We start from the raw sequence: 18890 nt of genomic DNA, 5'->3' as shown, positions 1-18890 counted from the left end.
AATCACTTTATGATTAATCTTTTTTCAATTCAATTTCTTCTCACTTGACCATTTAATTCCGTTTTTATTTAATAAATTGCTAATTCACAACACATGTCACCTCAAAGCAATATACAGAGACAATTAAATCAGATAATACAGTCTAATTGGTTAAAAGTTTTCTATCTGAGGAAAACCCGCTGATTGCCTTCAGTCATTGATTTGACAGGATCCACCTGTTCGGGATGAGTATGTGGAAATAGTGGATACCCGCTTTGCTTTTTGCCTCTGACTACAGCAATTCCACAAACAGGTCATGCATGCAGTGATAGTGGAGAAGAACAACTCAGTTTTTTGCTGACAGCTATGTATTTATTAACAACAAAACATCAATGATCTTAAATATATTAATGTTCTATTAGTCACATTTCATCAAGAAAAATAGAAAGTGAAATTAAAAGAAAAATTGACAATTTTCTTAAGTGGTAAAATATCTGGTTTAAAAAACAAAACTAACAAATATATTGGACATTTTTTTATTTAAAATTTATATTTTCAGTTATTGCTAAAATGAAACTCCTCCATCTACATCTAAGGAATACAATTAACAGTTAATTTATTTCACTTTATTTTTCTTTTTTTGGTATTTGTGATTGGAAGGTATTTTAGTTACACGTTAAAAACACAATACACTGTTTAAAAAAATAAATATAATAAATATATATATATATTTTTAAGTACATATCTTATCATCAATTTTATTCTGAGGAGTTTAGTTTTATTTTGAAAGCCCCATAGAACGGAAGTCACACCAACCTCGGCGCGCGCTCACGCGCTATTTTGGTCTATGCTGTGAGTGGGCGCGCATCCCCCGGACTGGAATGTCTGTCATCTCTCGCGCTGACATCACGCAGAGGATTTGCCACAATGTCAAACACAAGCGAACAGCGCGCGCTCATGGCTTCCCCGCACCGTAATAACACGCAGCACCTCGTGCGTCGGCTCGTGCTCTAATCATTAAACTCCTTTTTATGGGTCCTTTCTGTGTTCTAGGATGCTTTTCGGGTAAGATTGGTCACTCCGCTCTTATTTTGTCATGTGTTACAGTTGGGGAAATATCAGGAATATTTAGTATTTTTCCAGAAAACATTTATTGAAATGTTTATTTTTTTATATTACTGAAAGCTTATTTTTGTTGTTGGCGTTTTATTTTTTTAAATGAAAAGTTCCCAGCTGCCTGAAACACTGATGCTGTTTGGTTATTACGCAATGAGCGAGCAGAGCAGATGTTAGAGGTGTTATGATGACAAACCTCTGATCCACTGCTTGCATCACTTCTACTCCACTGCAGTGTTTTTTTTATCCATCTGGGAGTCATTGTTCAAAGAACTCAGATGATATATTGTAAAAAGAATTAGATTAAATGGTTTTTATGTACTAAAATAAGACTTTCTAACCCCTTTTTCTCTGCACTTTAGATCCATGTAAGCCTGATCAAGTCAGAGTTCATGCTGAGGAGAGAGTCTGACACCCACAGCCTGTTTACCTCTGGAGATACATCTGATAATCACTGTGAGGTAAGGACACCTGGATTTAGGTTTACTGTAAAAAGAGAAACAATAAAACCATTAAAGGCCAAAAAGCTGTTATCATGAGAAAAACAACTCAGAGTTGAATAAATAAAAGTGGAATAACAGATTGTCTCCATTTTATTTTGGTAGATTTTAAATTTACAGTTAAGAATACGTCTATAAGTAATTCAACCTCATGTTTACCTTTTATTTTTGACTTGTGTCCAGGCATGTTGCTCTAAAAAGTTATATCCTTTCCCATGGTCAATTTCAGGAAATTATGTAAAATAAAGATAAAATGCAGAAGCAAGCAGAGAAAGAGAAGCATCTTGTTTGGATTCAGAACTTTCAAAGCACACTTTTTAAGCCAAAAAGGGGAAAGAAAAGTATTCTAATTTAATTAGTGAGAGTGAGAAAGACAACACACCTTCCAAATCAACACCCTATGAAGTGAATTACCATCTAAAAACTATTTTAACTGTATTTCACCACAACAGCAAATAAGCATTTGTGACCAAATTTCAAAACTACTCTAGTTTAGTGTAAATCCAGCACTATTCTCCCATCAGCTGTTATATAAATAACCCCTGTTTTTAATCAGCTATTCAGTCAGAGGTTGGTGAAGTCTCACTTTTCTCCACATATTTAGAAAGAAAAGGATAGAAATTGAACTTTATTGATCTCATAGTTAACCCCTCCCATTGGGTAGCAGCGGGCTGCCATTGTGCGACCCCCAGGGAGCAGTGTGGGGTTAAGGGTTTTGCTCAGGAACTCAGAGTGGAGGCAGTGGGGATCAAACCAGGTACTTGCAACCTTCTCAGAGCATCTCTAACCACTAGGCCAACACTCCCGATAAGTAACATAATTTCAGTAAAGCCCTCTTTCACAGTAATTTACTCTATAGATTTAACTGCAGTTTGTTTCCCCAATAAATAATGTTGGGGAAAATGTGGGGAAAAAGGAAAGTAAACAATGACAACCAATCAAACTGCAGCTACAGTCTGATCAAGAAAAATACCATTAGATACTCAAGCTAATTAATGTTGCTAAACATCTAGAAGGATCGATTTAAGGAGAATTTTTGTTGATTGAACTAGAGTGGAAACAATTAGTCGGAGTAATCATCATTAATTGATTATTGAAATAATTGTCAACTAACTTGATAATTGATTAATTGTTAAGACTGTAAAACATGCCTGAAGCTTTACAATATTGATATAATTACTGATATAATAAGATTAGATTAGATAAAGTTGAATCTAATCTAATCTAATCTTAGAGCAGTAATTATATCAATATTGTAAAAAAAAAAAATACATAAATGTTTTTCTTTTAAGAAAAAAAACAAAATTTTTTCCATCAATATTCTCTATCCAAAACGCCTTAAGTGGAAAAGTTTTATTTTCATCCGCTTTAATTTAATAAAAAATCCAAATAATAATCAATTAATCTTAAAAATATGTGACGGGTTAATCAGTTTGCAAAATAATCGTTGGTTGCAGCCCTAGATTGATCAGAATATGTGGATGTTAGACGTGTTTTTTTTTTTTTTTTTTTTTAATGTCTTTTGTTTCTTAGTTAATTTTATGGTAAATAAACAGCAGCTGTGGTCTGCCTGTTGACTCCCTCCTTCAGTAATCTGCTCCAGCTGTAAATTTGGTTTAAGTTTTAATTCTCATTTGATTCGTCCTCTGAATCCAGCTTACTGATTATTTTATGATAATGACCCCAAAAAAGCTTCTCCAATGTACAGATTGGATCTGAAATCCCTCCTCAACATGTTGCCTCCATGTTGGCTCATTTCCTATCTGGATGATCTTTGACACAAAAGTTATCGCTTCACCATTTTTCTGTACCAAACATCCCTTCAACATCACAAAGATGTCTTCCAATAAGGAGAAGTGTTACTACATGGAAGAAAATGTGCTTTTAAAATTATTTATCTGCTTTTAAAAACAAGCTGGAAGCAAATAATAATTTAAGCTTTAAAATATTCCAATATTTACCTTTTTATAGCTTAAATATTGTCTAGTATGTTTGTTCAATTGAAAAAGACACATTTTCTCAATTTATTATGTTGAATTCTGAAGAATCTGTTTTGTCCTCTTATTTTAAACTTGAAACACTAATAAAATAATTAAGATCTGTAGTGGGAAAAAGTATTTTTAACTATTCATCCTAATTAAATAAACACAGATTGATTGATTTCACTCAGTCGGCATTTTATTCATCACATCTTTGCAAAGAGAGAACAGCTCATCATACAGCCCTTACGGCACAGTAATCTATGGAAGAGGATTAGGGCCATTAAAAAAAAAAAAAAGTTAACTAATTTTTAAATTTTATTTCAGTTTACTATGGGAGAATTCTGATTCTGACTTTAATCTCAGAATTCTGACAATAAAAAAAGTCAGAATTTCTGAGATTAAAGTCAGAAATTTGAGAATAAAGTCAGAATTCTGACTTTATTCCCATACTAAACTGAAATAAAATTTTAAAATCAGTTAACCTTTTTTTTTCAGTGGCCCTAATCCTCTTCCTTAGTAATCAGCCCTGTTCTGACTAGACAGAGTTTTTCTCCCTTACTTATGTTTAGTAAAAAACTTTGAAGGTTCAGCCAGAGTCAAAACAAATTACAACACTTTAACAAACCTGGAGAAGGAATTTACCTCGTTGTGGGAATAAAACCATCCCTCATTCAGACATTTTCTCAGCCTTGCAGATGAAACAGAGTAAAAACATTTTTCACTGGATAAATAGCATAACTAAATACCTGAGAGAAGAGAAATCTAAATCTTTATCTGAACACAGTTCGACCTTTTTCGATTATAAAAATGTATTATCCTTGAGTAATCGATGATGATAATAATAATAAAAAAAATTGTGAATATATGTAAAAAAAACTAATCACACTTATCTATGCTAATATTATTGTTTATTAATTGGCAGCTCCAGGATTAACTGAAGGTTGACTTTAGCTCTAAACTAAAACCTTCAGAACAGGATTTATTGTGGCTGTTATTATCTTTGGTTTTTCTTTATTTTTATGATTAAACTCCGTATAAACATATCAGCTTTAATGTTCTGTTTTCAGTTCAGCTCATGTCCAACAAGAAAAAAATGGTTAAAGGAACATTTTAAGTTGATTCATAAATGTTTATGTAGGATTTATCTTCATATTGTTGAAATTTGCACATTATTTATATTTGCAATTACAAAATAATGTGCTTGATTACATTAAATCATTTGCAAGGTTATGAAATCTAAAAAAATCTTTATTTTAAAGTGGATTTTATGCTAATTTCTTCCCTGACTTAATTGTCTTGGCTTTTTTTTTAAGCATTGGTGATTTCCATGTCTGGCAGAAGCAGCCTAATCAGCGCCTGTTTTTCAGCTCTTGAAAATACAAGTAGGTGGAAAAGGTTACATCACAGAGCCATTAGGAGATGCATCATTTAGAAAAGAAAAAGGAAAAAAAGTTTAGGAAACAATATCTTGGAACTTCCTCCATGCAGGAACAGGGATGAGAGGCATCAAAGAGTCAGCGGTTCATCGTCTCCGTCTTTTGTCTGTGTCTCAGATGGGGGCGAGTTGTGAAGAGGTAGATGTAGTGTGTCTATGCGAGGCAGCTCCCTGCACACTTACTGCACACTACTCAGAAGCACACACGCCTACGCTGGTGAGTGCTCAGCTTCCCACTTAAGTGTCTGTGGCCGTGGCGCGAGCCGCTGCGAGGGTTCCTCTAGCTGCAGTCGCGCTGTAAATCCGCGCCTTTCGCCTCCTGCTGACCCCCCCCTGCGTCTCTGTTGCTGCTTCTGTTTCTGTACAGTATGTTTCCCAGGAGCGCTCCATAGCTGACAGCTGTCAGGTCCTCTGTGATTCTTCCTACACCTTAGCAGGATCAGTCACTCTCTGCTGTCTTTTGCTCTTCTGTTGTCAGGAAGCTCCGCTATGTGAACACTGTGGAAAAAACCGAGTCATGTTAACCAGGTTCTCTGAGGGATATGGAACAGAGGTAATGATGAACATTATGTGTGTTTACTGACATCAGTTCTGTGTTTTCAGGTCCCCCCCCCCCCCATCTCCACCCATAAACCTAGCTCAATAGAGGTTGCTTGAACTTTCCTCATTTAGTCCCATTGAATATTTTCTAGAAACTGTAACACAGTTTGTATTTATCCACAAATATCGGATCCTTCTGAAATAATTATGGAAACAAATGATCAGCTTACTAGTAACTATCAATTAATCTTTTATTGGATTCAAATTCGCTCCATGAGATTGAGAAAGTTTTAATCAGGGTTGTAATATTAGCATCGTCCACTAGAGGGTGCCACTGCTTATCCTTAAGCAAAGGTATTCACTAGTATGTACAGGTCCTTCTAAAAATATTAGCATATTGTTATAAAGTTCATTATTTTCCTTAATGTAATGATAAAACTTGAACATTCATATATTTTAGATTTATTGCACACTAACTGAAATATTTCAGGTTTTTTATTGTCTTAATACAGAGGATTTTGGCATACAGCTTATGAAAACCCAAAATTCCTATGTCACAAATTAGCATATATTATCCGACCAATAAAAGAAAAGTGTTCTTAATACAAAAAAGTCAACCTTCAAATAATTCTGTACAGTTATGCACTCAATACTTGGTCGGGAATCCTTTTGCAGAAATGAATGCTTCAATCGCATGAAGGCAATCAGCCTGTGGCACTGCTGAGGTGTCATGGAGGCCCCGGATGCTTCGATAGCGGCCTTTAGCTCATCCAGTGTTGGGTCTTGTGTCTCTCAACTTTCTCTTCACAATATCACACAGGTTCTCTATGGGGTTCAGGTCAGGAGAGTTGGCAGGCCAATTGAGCACGGTGATACCATGGTCAGTAAACCATTTACCAGAGGTTTTGGCTCTGTGAGCAGGTGCCAGGTCGCGCTGAAAAATGAAATCTTCATCTCCATAAAGCTTTTCAGCAGATGGAAGCATGAAGTGCTCCAAAATCTCCTGAGAGCTAGCTGCATTGACCCTGCCCTTGATGAAACACAGTGGATCAACACCAGCAGCTGACATGGCACCCCAGACCATCACTGACTGTGGTTGCTTGGCTCTGGACAACTGGCATTTTGGCATTTCCTTCTCCCCAGTGTTCCTCCAGACTCTGGCACCTTGATTTCCAAATGACATGCAAAACTGAGCAACAGTCCACTGCTGCTTCTCTGTAGCCCAGGTCAGGCTCTCTGCAGCTGTTTCTGGTTCAAAAGTGGCCTGACCTGGGGAATGCGGCACCTGTAGCCCATTTTCTGCACACGCCTGTGCACGGTGGCCCTGGATGTTTCTACTCCAGACTCAGTCCACTGCTTCCGCAGGTCCCCCAATGTCTGGAATCGGCCCTCCTCCACAATCCTCCCAAGGGTCCGGTCATCTCTTATTGCAACGTTTTCTGCCCCACTTTTTCCTTCCCACTGAGGTGCCTTGATACAGCACTCTGGGAACAGCCTATTGGTTCAGAAATATCTTTCTGTGTCATACCTTCTTGCTTGAGGATGTCAATGTTGGCCTTCTGGACAGCAGTCAGGTCGGCAGTCTCACTCATGATTGGGGTTTAGAGTGATGAACCAGGCTGGGAGTTTGAAAGGCCTCAGGAATCTTTTGCAGTGTTTAGAGTTAATTTGTTGATTCAGATGATTAGGTGCATAACTCGTTTAGAGACCTTTTTCATGATATGCTAATTTTGTGAGATAGGAATTTGGGGTTTTCATGAGCTGTATGCCAAAATCATCCATTTTAAGACAATAAAAGACCTAAAATATTTCAGTTAGTGTGCAATGAATCTAAAATATATGAATGTTCAAGTCTTATCATTAAATTATGGAAAATAGTGAACTTTATCACAATATACTAATACTTTGAGAAGGACCTGAAGAGATGCATTGATCCAGTTTTTTTAGCGATACCTGCTCAGATTAATGAACCACATATCTCGCCTTGTGAGTGGTAAAAAGGGTAAAAAAATTAATAGAAATTAATACAAATTAACAGAGATATAAATGTACTTTATATTATTTAACAAATAAGCAGCAAAAAGAAGGAAACTACTCTTCCATGTAAAATGCACTGGATTGGAACTCCGATATATGATCTAGTCCAATCCAATCCAATCCAGCTAGTTTGTCATTATCATGCCTAATTTCCAAACCAGATCTGTGCATCTCTACTACTGTAGTATTTGTAAAAGAAGTGCCATCAGAGGGGTGTCACTACCTGATCCGTACCGGTAGCACCATCTGAACCATCAGCTCCTTTGCGCAATCAGAATATACTGTATCTAGGTGGTCATCGATTGTGTCTTATAAAAAAAAAGACAGAAATCACTTCCTTCCTTTTCTCATTAAATATATTAAGCACATAAAGTACAACATATAAAAGGTTATTTTCTGAGAGAATAAAAAAGTTAACATCCTGTCACCTGTCTGTACCCGATCTGTCCATGGAATCCTAACCTGAGCAGCTGAATTTTGCCGTTTGCATTTGAATAATTGTAATAATTTTTATGTTTGCATTTTGTAGCATTTTTATATTATTTAGTGCATCGTTTAAAAAAAGACACTTCTAAACTTCAATTCAATTCAGTTTATAAAGCAGAAATTCACAACAAGTCATCTCAAGGCACTTTACAGTTCACCAGATCATGCAGTCAGATTGATTCATAGTTTTCTAAGGAAAACCAGTTGATTGCATCGACTCATCGACTCGAAGGCAATCCCTCACAATTAGCATGCATGTAGCGACAGTGGAGAGGAAAAACTCCCTTTAAACAGGAAGAAACCTCCAGCAGAACCAGGCAAGGTGTGAACTGCCATCTGCTGACGCCGACTGGGGTTCAAGGAGACAGAAGGAGAGGTACAGAAAGCAGATAAACAAAAATACAGATAGCAAAATGTTATTTTGAACTTTGCCTGATGATTACAGAAAGATAAGGGGTTTATAAAACACATTACTGCAAGAATCAAAAGGTAATACAATGTTTTATTTGTAACAAAACAAAACAAAAAACAAAGCACAATTAAATTTTTGGATATAAGTGTCTCCAAATATAACAGAGTTGCACCATATGAAGACTTAAAGCTACAGTGTGTAATTTTCAGCGACATCTAACGTCCAGACTGCAGACCGCAGCAACATGAACATCTCCCCCCCACCGCTTCTCCCCCCCAACAGTACGGCGAGCGTTACGGGACAAAATGTCTTCCACGACGTCCGCATCACCTACCTTCCCAAGTGATGAGGTTTGTTTACATAGATCATTTTAATACTGCCATCTATTGTTCAGTACCGTCTCAGTTCATCTCTCTCAACTTGGCGTAGTTACTTTCAAGCGTAATGGGCGTTCGCTATCGCTAGTTCGCAATCGCTAGTTTGTTGGCTCTGCGCTGCCGTAGCGCAAAGACGTTTGCCTCCATGGCTGCGAGACCCGCTCCTATGTAATTATAAATAACGAATTCTAAGGCAACGCAAATATTAAGGTTAAGAGGCTGAGCTCGTAGATGATGATAAATAACATAGTTATGTATAATATATTACATTTCTGACTGTATATCCCTGTAATTATTACACATTGTAGCTTCAAAGACTAACGCTAGGCTTTATTTATGCTAAATGACCAACATTTAAACTGCTTAGAGATTCATTGCAATGAAGCTGTTAATCAGCTGCTGCTATAACAATGACGCCTTCATTCAGCTGTAGCTTATTGAGCGGACAGTAAAAAGCAAGCAGCTCTGGTTTGATCCACCAGACCGAGGGAAACTCTCTCCTGTCGGTATGAGGTGGAGCAGATCTGTGAGCACAATGCATGTGAGTCACCTGAAACGTCTGCAGCATCAGATGTCTGGAGGCACAGAGGAGGAGGAGGCTACTGACTCAGCTCAGTCAGCTTCATTTAGCCTATAACGCATCCATGGTTCATACCCAAGTAAAGTGGCAAAATTTTAAGCTGAAAACACCTACCCGTGTAACGAGCGCTGGACCTTGCACCCAATATTCAGCAGAAAAACTGAATGTTTCAAACAAGTTTCTTGAAAAACAAACCAAAAGAGAGGGCCGGAAGCTCCTAGAACCGGGTTCTCGGATTCTCTGCTGAGGCAGGAAACTCAGGTTAGTGACTAGAATGATGAGCAGAAAAAGACAACAAAAAAGCCCTGAGCTGGTTGAGTGTTCAGTCCGATTATGAGAGAGGAGAAAACCGCCGCTTACGGTCCTTACCGCACAGCACAAAGTGCGGGGGACCTGGCTCCAGCCGACGCAGAGAAGGCAACAGTGTCCTTTAGAGATAATTTTAAAGGACACTTTGGAGTTATCTAAAATGTCCTTTAGATAACAGTCCAGAACAGTTTCAGAAACCAGGGGATCAGAGAGCTGAAGAGATGTCCAAGGCGAATCCAAGCTGAGGTCAATAAAACAGTCCAAGTTCAGTAACCAGCAAAATCCAGGCAGTCAGACCAAAAATCACACTGAGTAAAACAGACAGAAAAAAAAGAAAATCAATGGGCAAAAAACTGATCAGAATTTAACAACACAGACAACTTACTTCAGTTGTCGCTACAGTTACTCACATGAGACGGCTTGAATAATCTTGATCAATATTCTAACTGTTCCATCGCTACGTATGTTAGGGCCACAGATGGCCCCTTTTTACTCTCTAGATCTAGTAAAGAAAGGAAAATCTGTGGGATATCTAAATGTTTACTGATCCAAAGTGGAGAATAATTATTACAAAGAGGACATTTTTAAACACAGTAACATGCTGCTGTCTTTAATCAGAACAATACAGTTCCACATTCATTTTATATGTGCAGACTAGAGCAGATAACTGTTTTTATTAATAGAACATTAGAAACCACATGAAAATAAAACCTCAAAACTTAAAACACTTTACTATTAGAAAAATGTTTCACTAGATTAGTCATATGTGAAACAAGGTTAATATCAAACTGAAGCTGCTATTCTACCTGTTGCCTGTTATTTCTTCCATAAACATTTGAAATAAATATAAGAGGGACTCTTGGATAAAAGAAAAAAAAAACAAAAACAGAAATAGACAGATGCAATGTAAATTATTAGTTGTCCTCTCCAGTGTTGTATAGTAACGAAGTAAAAATACTTCACTACTGTACTTATATTGTATATATTGGGTACTTTATACTTTCCAAGAGTGTACATTTTTTGAGAACTTTCACTTTTACTTCACCACATTTACAAACTCAATTGCATACTTTTAATTACTAAGTAAAAAAAAATAAATAAAAAAAACGAACGAGAGAGAGAGCGAGAGAAACGCAAGTGTTTTGACCCCATCTACTGACTACAAAGTCGGGTCTTGCCTTGGCTTGTTCATCAACACCAATAGGATACGCCTGTTTCGCAAAGCCAGTCTAAATTCATCCTACACTTGGTTGTTTATATCATTTTAAGTGAATTTAACCGCCAAAGTTTACCAAAATGTAAAAAAATGTAATTCAAACTGCACTTACTTTTTACTTATACTTTTCACTACATTACTTGAGTACATCTATTTTTACAGTAATTCTTATACTTAAGTACAAGCCATTTGAGGTACTTTAAGACTTTTACTCAAGTAACATTTCAGTCAGTGACTTGGACTTTTACCAAAGTCATATTTTGGAGAGGTACTTATACTTTTACTTGACTCTGAGATTTCAGTACTTTATACAACACTGGTCCTCTGTTTTGGCACTAGATAATAAAATTAGATGCGGTTTAAGAGTAGCTGCTAAGCTACAGTCAGCTATGCTAATCTCCTTCTTGACTTCTGTAACATCAAATCTAACGGGATGAGTTGTCTAAAACAGTGTCTCCATGGTTACGATACATACAGTAGCAGTCATTCAGAATGGCCCTTCCCAGTCAAAAGCGGCCAAATGGCAGCAAAGTCCCCTCCAACTTCCAGCCACTGGCCGTCCCCTTGGAATGCCTATCTTTTTACTCTGACTCCTTGCTTTCACTGAATTACAGGGTCTGACCAGGAGAAAACACTTCTCTTTAGCTCTTAATGTCCACAAATAATGGCAGAATAAATTATTAGATGTTCTAAAAAGGATGTAGGGGACGCCATCTATTGTCAGGTACCGTCTCAGTTCATCTTCTCAATTGGCATAGTACTTTAAAAGCGTAATGGGCGTTCGCTATCGCTAGTTCGCAATCGCTAGTTTGTGGTTGCGCTGTCCGTGCGCAAAGACGTTTGCCTCCATGGCTGCGAGACCGCTCCTAGTAATTAATAATAACGCCAATTCTAAGGCAACGCAAATATTAGGTTAAGATGCTGAGATCTAGATGATACATAACTGTTGTATAATAATTACATTTTGACTGTATATGCCTGTAATTATTAGACATTGTAGCTTCAAAGACTAACGCTAGTTTATTTATGCTAAATGACCAACATTTAAACTGCTTAGGATTCATTGCAATGAGCGTTAATCAGTGCTGCTATAACAGCGACGCTCACAGCTGTGCTTATTGACGACAGTAGATAAGCTTTCATTGATGCTCTCAGGTAATTGAATGGTGCATGAGAGCTCTGTTGTGCAGGAGGGGGAACTCTCTCCTGTCGGTATGAGGTGAGCAGATCTGTAAGCAAGCATGTGAGTCACGAAACGTCTGCAGCATCAGATGTCTGGAGGCACAGAGGAGGGCGGCGTACTGACTCAGCGTAGTCAGCTTATTAGCTAAAGCATCCTGGTTCATACCCAAGTAAAGTGGCAAAATTTGAATCCAAAAGCTGAAAACACCTACCCGTGTAACGAGCGCTGAACCTTGCACCCAATATTCAGCAGAAAAACTGAATGTTTCAAACAAGTTTCTCTAAAAACAAACCCAAAGAGAGGGCCAGAAGCTCCTAGAACCGGGTTCTCGGATTCTCTGCTGAGGCAGGAAACTCAGCTCAGTGACTAGAATGATGAGCAGAAAAAGACAACAAAAAGTCCCTGACCTGGTTGAGAGTTCAGTCCGATTCTGAGAAAGGAGAAACCCATCGCTTACGGTCAGACTGCGGGGGAGCTGGCTCCAGCCGACGCAGAGAAGGCAACAGTGTCCTTTAGGGATAATTCAAAGCCGCAGTTCAGTCCAGAACAGTTTGGATGTCCAGGGAGAATCCAAGCCGAGGTCAGTAAAACAGTCCAAGTCCAGTAACCAACAAAATCCAGGCTGTCAGACCAAAAATCACACTGAGCAAAACAGACGGGAAAAAAAAAAGAAAATCCATGGGCAAAAAGCTGATCAGAATTTAACAACACAGACAACTTACTTCAGTTGTCGCTACAGTTACTCACGAGACGGCTTGAATAATCTTGATATTCTAAATGTTCCATCACTACGTATGTTAGGGCCACAGATGGCCCCTGGTTAATCTCTAGATCTTGTAGAGAAAGGAAAATCTGTGGGATATCTAAGTGACATGCTGCTGTCTTTAATCAGAACAATACAGTTCCACATTCTTTTATATGTGCAGACTAGAGCAGATTTCTGCTTTTATTAATAGAACATTAGAAACCATATGATAATAAAACCTCAAAACTTAAAACACTTTATCAGAAAAATGTTTCATTTCGTTTCAATTAGTCATATGTGAAACAAGGTTAATATCAAAATGCAGCTGCTATTCTACCTGTTGCCTGTTATTTCTTCTATAAAAATTTGAAATAAATCTAAACAAACAGAAATAGACAGATGAAATGTAAATAATTAGTTGTCCTCTGTTTTGACACTAGATAATAAAATTAGATGCGGTTTAAGAGTAGCTGCTAAGCTACATTCATCCATACTAATCTTATTCATGACTTCTGTAACATCAAATCTAACAGGATAAGTTGTCTAAAACAGTGTCTCCGTGGTTACGATACATACAGTAGCAGCCATTCAAAATGGCCCTTCCAGGTTAAAATGGCAGCAAAGTCCCCTCCAACTTCCAGCCACTGGCCGTCCCCTGGGCGTGCATATTTTTTTACTCTGACTCCTCCTTTTCACTGAATTACAGGGTCTGACCAGGAGAAAACACTTCTCTTTAGCTCTTAATGTCCACAAATCATGACAGAAAGAATATTTTAGATGTTTAAAAAGGAACTGTAGGGGACCAGCCAAGGACCAGTTAAGGGCCCATTAAGGAAAGTGAGGAAATATTGAATAGCTACTACTGTAAAACCTGTAAAGCTGCTGTTACTATTCAGACTTTAATGAAGCTTTTGGTTTGAATAATCCCTCGTAAACAATAACTCGATCGATACAGTGGGATATAAATAGGATGACATTTATATAAGCTGTGATCTCATTGGTTCATGCATATTAACCGTAGTGACATGATGAACACCTGCGAACAGACACATGCCACCAGCACATGTTGTTTTTGACAAGTGATGATTCACAGCTTTTCATTGATCAACATCCCATAATGTGAAGGTGGTGGATGATTCTCTCTGTGTGCTGCAGGAGGAGTGCGGACTATCTGACCCTCAGGGGGAAAGCGACGCAGACGCTGACATAGAGGACACAGACTGCAGGTTGGACCGCTGGTACAGCTTTACACACTTTGCTCGCCTTTTTTTCTTCTGGTGTTTCTGACCTTAAGCCTGATTGGTTCAGACTTCAGGAGCACAGTTCTCTGCAGCGAATCAGCTCGCGCAGACGCAAGCGTCCGCGGGTGGCGCGTCAAGACACGACGGAGAGCGAGGACGACGGTGGGCGGAGCCACAAAAGCCATCGCTGGAACCTGCGCCTCAGCCCTGACAGAGCGCACAGCAGGACCATCCTGGAGGTAGGGGTGGATCATCATCATCATGATTGGTCTCATGGGTGGGGCTAGATTCTGTTATTAGTTTGGACCTTTGGGGGGAAACAAAATCCCCAATTCAGAATCAGCAGAATCAGCAACCCAAGAACTATCAAGTTCATATTTTATAGAACATCTATTTTAGTTCAGTGTGTAATTTTTATCTATGATTGGATAAGAGTTAAGGAGAGATTTGTTCCCTTTGTTTTTGTCCTCTCCTTATAGCATGGTGTGGGTCCTATAAGTGTTTTTTTCTGTGGGAACCATTTTATGTATCATTGTAGCCACATGTTTGTGATAACTGTCCCAAGTTGCAGTCATAATTTGATATCAGTTCACCACCAGAGTTCACTAGTTTTTTTATCTAACATGACCTTGTGTTTCTGAGTCTTTAATCCCTGCTGTTCTCTCAAGGTTTTCCAGGATCTATGGAGGAACAATAGACCCACAGAATAACAGAGAAGCTCATTTTCAAACATGTTCACCCTATTATTATCATCCGGGACTTAAAAAAATAAAGCAAACCATTACTGAAAGCTTCCTCAACTAATTTGATAACATATTCGAATCGTCACTGAAAGTATAAAGACTTAAACATCCAGTTTCCTGAACGACATACCGAGTCAGAGTAGGAATTAAACTAAAGCTGTACCAAAGATATATATATATATATATATATATATATATATATATATATATATATATATATATATATATATATATATATATATATATATATATTTTTTTTTTTTTTACCAGCTTTATCTTCAACTGAAAGAATTTTGAACTAAAACAAAAAACAAAAATCTCCTATTAACACTCTCCTATTAGTAATCCATTAATAGCTGTCAACAAATTCATTAAATAACCAATTAATTGTTTGCTATCCTGTACATTTCAATATACATGTATACACATGTATTCATATATACACACATATACATATATTTACTTGTCTGTCTGTGAAGGCAACACAAAATAACATTTGTGTCTGTAATCTAAGAAAAGTGAAACATTATCAACATCTGGACAGGACTGACCCTGTCTGTGGGGGCTATTAGTTAGCCTTTTAGATTTGTGTTCTTGTCAACATTCTCTTTATTAGTTTGATGCATTTTTTGGTACCTAAAAGCAAAAACAAACAAACATAGAAGTAAAGAACTGAAAATCAGGCATTGATAAGGCTCCTTCTGCCAGAAACTGAAATGTCTCCTTGCTCTTTCAGCTGAAGAAAGATCTGCAGGAGCATTCAGCTCCATTTATCCATGAATCCTCGGTTTTGTCTTTCAGGAGAGTGTCTCACAGGTGAGGCCACTGATCATCGCCAGGCCCAACGCTGAGATGCAGAACAGTCCAGCAGATTGGCCCCCAGGCTCTGAAACGATGTCCCTGTGGCCCCCGTCCCTCTCTCTCCCCATCAAACTCCTGCTGCTGCTGCCGCTCTCCCTCTCTCTCGTCATTCTGATCATCTCCTACTTGCTGCCCTGGACGGCCACATGACGGCGTTTTTTCAACCGTCACACTAACGTCATCCTGCAATATTCTATAGTAGATAACTTAGCCTTTAAACCTTAGTAAGGATTATAAAAGCAGTTAAAGATGATTAGAACTGATGATTCGTGTCAAATGGTTTTCTTGCTACATCATAAGGCAACGCTTTTCATGGAGCGAACAGTCGCAGTAGAAATAAAAATACAAGCCGAGTTCTTGGCTGCGTCTCACCCTAAGTTTCAGTTTCTCACCCCCTCGTTTGTAAAAATAGACCTTGATCTGGAGGGGGGGAGGATATCAGGGCTGCACAGAACCTTTTAAAACCCTTCATAGGAAAACATGTGAAAGGCGACGCTCAAACACTATGCAATTCTGTCCCTCCGGCATCGAGAGGGTTCTTAATGATCTTCTATGTCACCGTGTCCTTGCCCCTTTTGCCCCTCCCCTTTTCTGTTCTTATAGTGCTCTGAATATTGTTCAGATATAGCGCCTTTATGGTTCGATCAACAGAACATCTTATTGATGCACAGATTAAATAATTTTATTTATTTATATGTGTTCAAAAGGAAATATGCTGACCTCAAAACAAAATAAGCTTTTGTGGAAAAATGCTGTAACTGTACAATTCATTCATATAAAACCACATATTACCATCATGTAAACATGACAAGTGCTGATCTTATTTATTTTAAATTATGTTTAATTGCTGTTTAGAAAACCGACCTTGACAATCAATCATGCTAGTTGTTACAAGCTGAAATGCAAAACTGGTAAAAGCATTTCAGCTTCTCTGTACTGTATAACATTTATTCATTTGTTCAATTTTGTTGTTTTATTTATACTTTGCATTGCTATTTAATCTTTTTGTGCTGCTTTCCAGGAGAGAAAAGTGGTGATTATTATTTATTAGTATAATTTTAGTCTGTTTTCTATTAAATACTGTGAATTAGTTCAGTATATGAAACTTCAACCCTGCTGTATTGCTCTTCCTAAAGCTTCTATTTCTTCCAGTGTATAAAAACATTCATCTCTGTGTTTCGTTGGGCAATAATTATCAATAAAACAAGATTGTATTTTAACAGAAAAAAAAGAGGTTTGCTGCTCAGTGTCTTTTTGAAACTGGGGATGGTGGCAAGACCAAACATTTTTTTAATATATTGTTGATGTGGACCCAGCCATATTTACACTAATTGCACATTCAATTTCAAATATCATCACAAGGGAGAGATTTTTCTCAATATTATTTAAAAAAATGACTATTGCAATGGATGCCATCCCTTGGACAGCTGCAACGTAATAAATCCAATAAATTTCACTAAATTAAAACTAAACTTTTTGCTTCTCTTTCTATGAGTGTATCACCCACAAAATTTCTATTGTTGATCAGAATAATTTAGAATTAAGCTGCAACTTTGTTTTGTTTGAATGTGCTCATAAACAAACATCCAAAATTAAAACAATGAGATTTCTAAACTTTCAAATTGTACATCTATCAACATCCAAAACTGGGATGACAAACACAACTTATTTATATATTCATTAAATCTCAACAGCCAACTTTGAAACAACTTTTTACAGCACATACTGTATACCTCAATTTATGCAATTCTTTTGTACAAACAAAATTTATATATTTCATTTGACATCCAAATTATAATATAACGTCCCCTCCCCATCAGTCACATGTACAGTTGTGCCATGTGGAAAAATCCTTCACCTTAACCATCCAGCTCTACAGCCACACTATACTAGATTTTAAGTCATAACAGCATGTTCTAGCCTGACACACAGCATTTAGCACATGCTAACCAGGTAACTGAAGTCAAATAGTCTAAGTTTTAATCATTTCATGCCATCAACAGTCAGTATGAGAAAAATAAACCACATGGAAAAAAAATACTTTCAGAAACTCTGTCTGATAAACATAGAAAATTATCTGGGATGTGTCCTCTGTTGGTTTAGGGGGAGGGACCAACTGAGCAAAATCAAAGTCATCAATGTAGCATGTTTGAAGAAAAAAAAAATGCATTTTTTTTTTTTAACTCCCCCAGTGTCCCCATCTATACACAGAACAGTTTCCGAAACATTTAAAATGAGCATTATAATTACATTGTATCAGTTTAAACTACAACCTCTATAATATACAATAAACAAACATCAAATATGCATATTGTGCGTTACACCACAGTGAGTGCAAAAACAAAAATGTGCAGCACAATAACAAAAAATCCAACAAACAACCAAAACAGCAAAGCAGATCATTAAAGCAGCCTTCATACCAGGACATAAGTTATGCCTACTTTATTCATTAACATGACAGAGGTAGTGATAAGTGAACATTTCTATCTGTAAGGTTTTCCAGTGGGCACTGTGTACGATTTGCCAGAAGGTAGTAATTCATATTATGAATGCAGGATATGACAGGGATGTACTCTTTACTCTCTTTGTGAGCCTGAGCATGTAAATCACCCACAGGAAGGAATAAATCAGCAACATAACAAGACAATACTTTTCTACCAAGTTCTTGTCCATTAAGTGTGTTCTATTATATAAAGATGTGCACAAGAAAGAAAGTAAATAATAATGTGCTGTATGGTGTGACAGTGTCGACACAGGAAGCCATATTGACAGAGAAGATTCAGATGCATGGTTTTGAGCAAACAATGACTAACATTACAATACTTAATATAAAAAAATACTAAAATGTGATTTTAAAGCTATTTTCATGATCGAACCAGTCAAGTATATTCTGGTTATGCAGCAGGAAACACAGACTAATACAGGTTTAGATTCACATGTGAATAACAATCTGGCTCATATTGATGGAGATCAGTGCATTGATCTCGGAGAATCAAGCCAATAGAGGGCGGTTGATTATAGCTCCTTATACAGCTTTAGAGAAAAAACACGCTCACCCTATATATGGCTCCTCAGCCTGCAGATCCAGACTGCTTCTCAGGAGGGATTCATAGATTGCCTTTTTGGAGCAGATAGTATAAACATCCGG

General features: G+C 37.5%; 1 protein-coding gene across 1 annotated transcript; it reads left to right on the top strand.

The window, feature by feature from the left end:
* Positions 1 to 825: 825 nt before the first annotated feature.
* On the top strand, positions 826 to 17001 carry si:ch211-63p21.1. Its single transcript, XM_038291883.1, has 6 exons — positions 826 to 1044; positions 1458 to 1556; positions 5491 to 5565; positions 14053 to 14123; positions 14206 to 14377; positions 15683 to 17001. Exons 2-6 carry the CDS (start codon positions 1488 to 1490, stop codon positions 15890 to 15892), a joined length of 597 nt encoding a protein of 198 aa, XP_038147811.1. The 5' UTR covers positions 826 to 1044; positions 1458 to 1487; the 3' UTR covers positions 15893 to 17001.
* The last annotated feature ends 1889 nt before the right edge of the window (positions 17002 to 18890 follow it).

Source organism: Cyprinodon tularosa, unplaced genomic scaffold (assembly GCF_016077235.1).
Source record: "Cyprinodon tularosa strain WSP-4 unplaced genomic scaffold, ASM1607723v1 ctg1083, whole genome shotgun sequence".
Classification (NCBI taxonomy): domain Eukaryota; kingdom Metazoa; phylum Chordata; class Actinopteri; order Cyprinodontiformes; family Cyprinodontidae; genus Cyprinodon; species Cyprinodon tularosa.
This window is presented reverse-complemented; position numbering and strand designations above follow the sequence as displayed.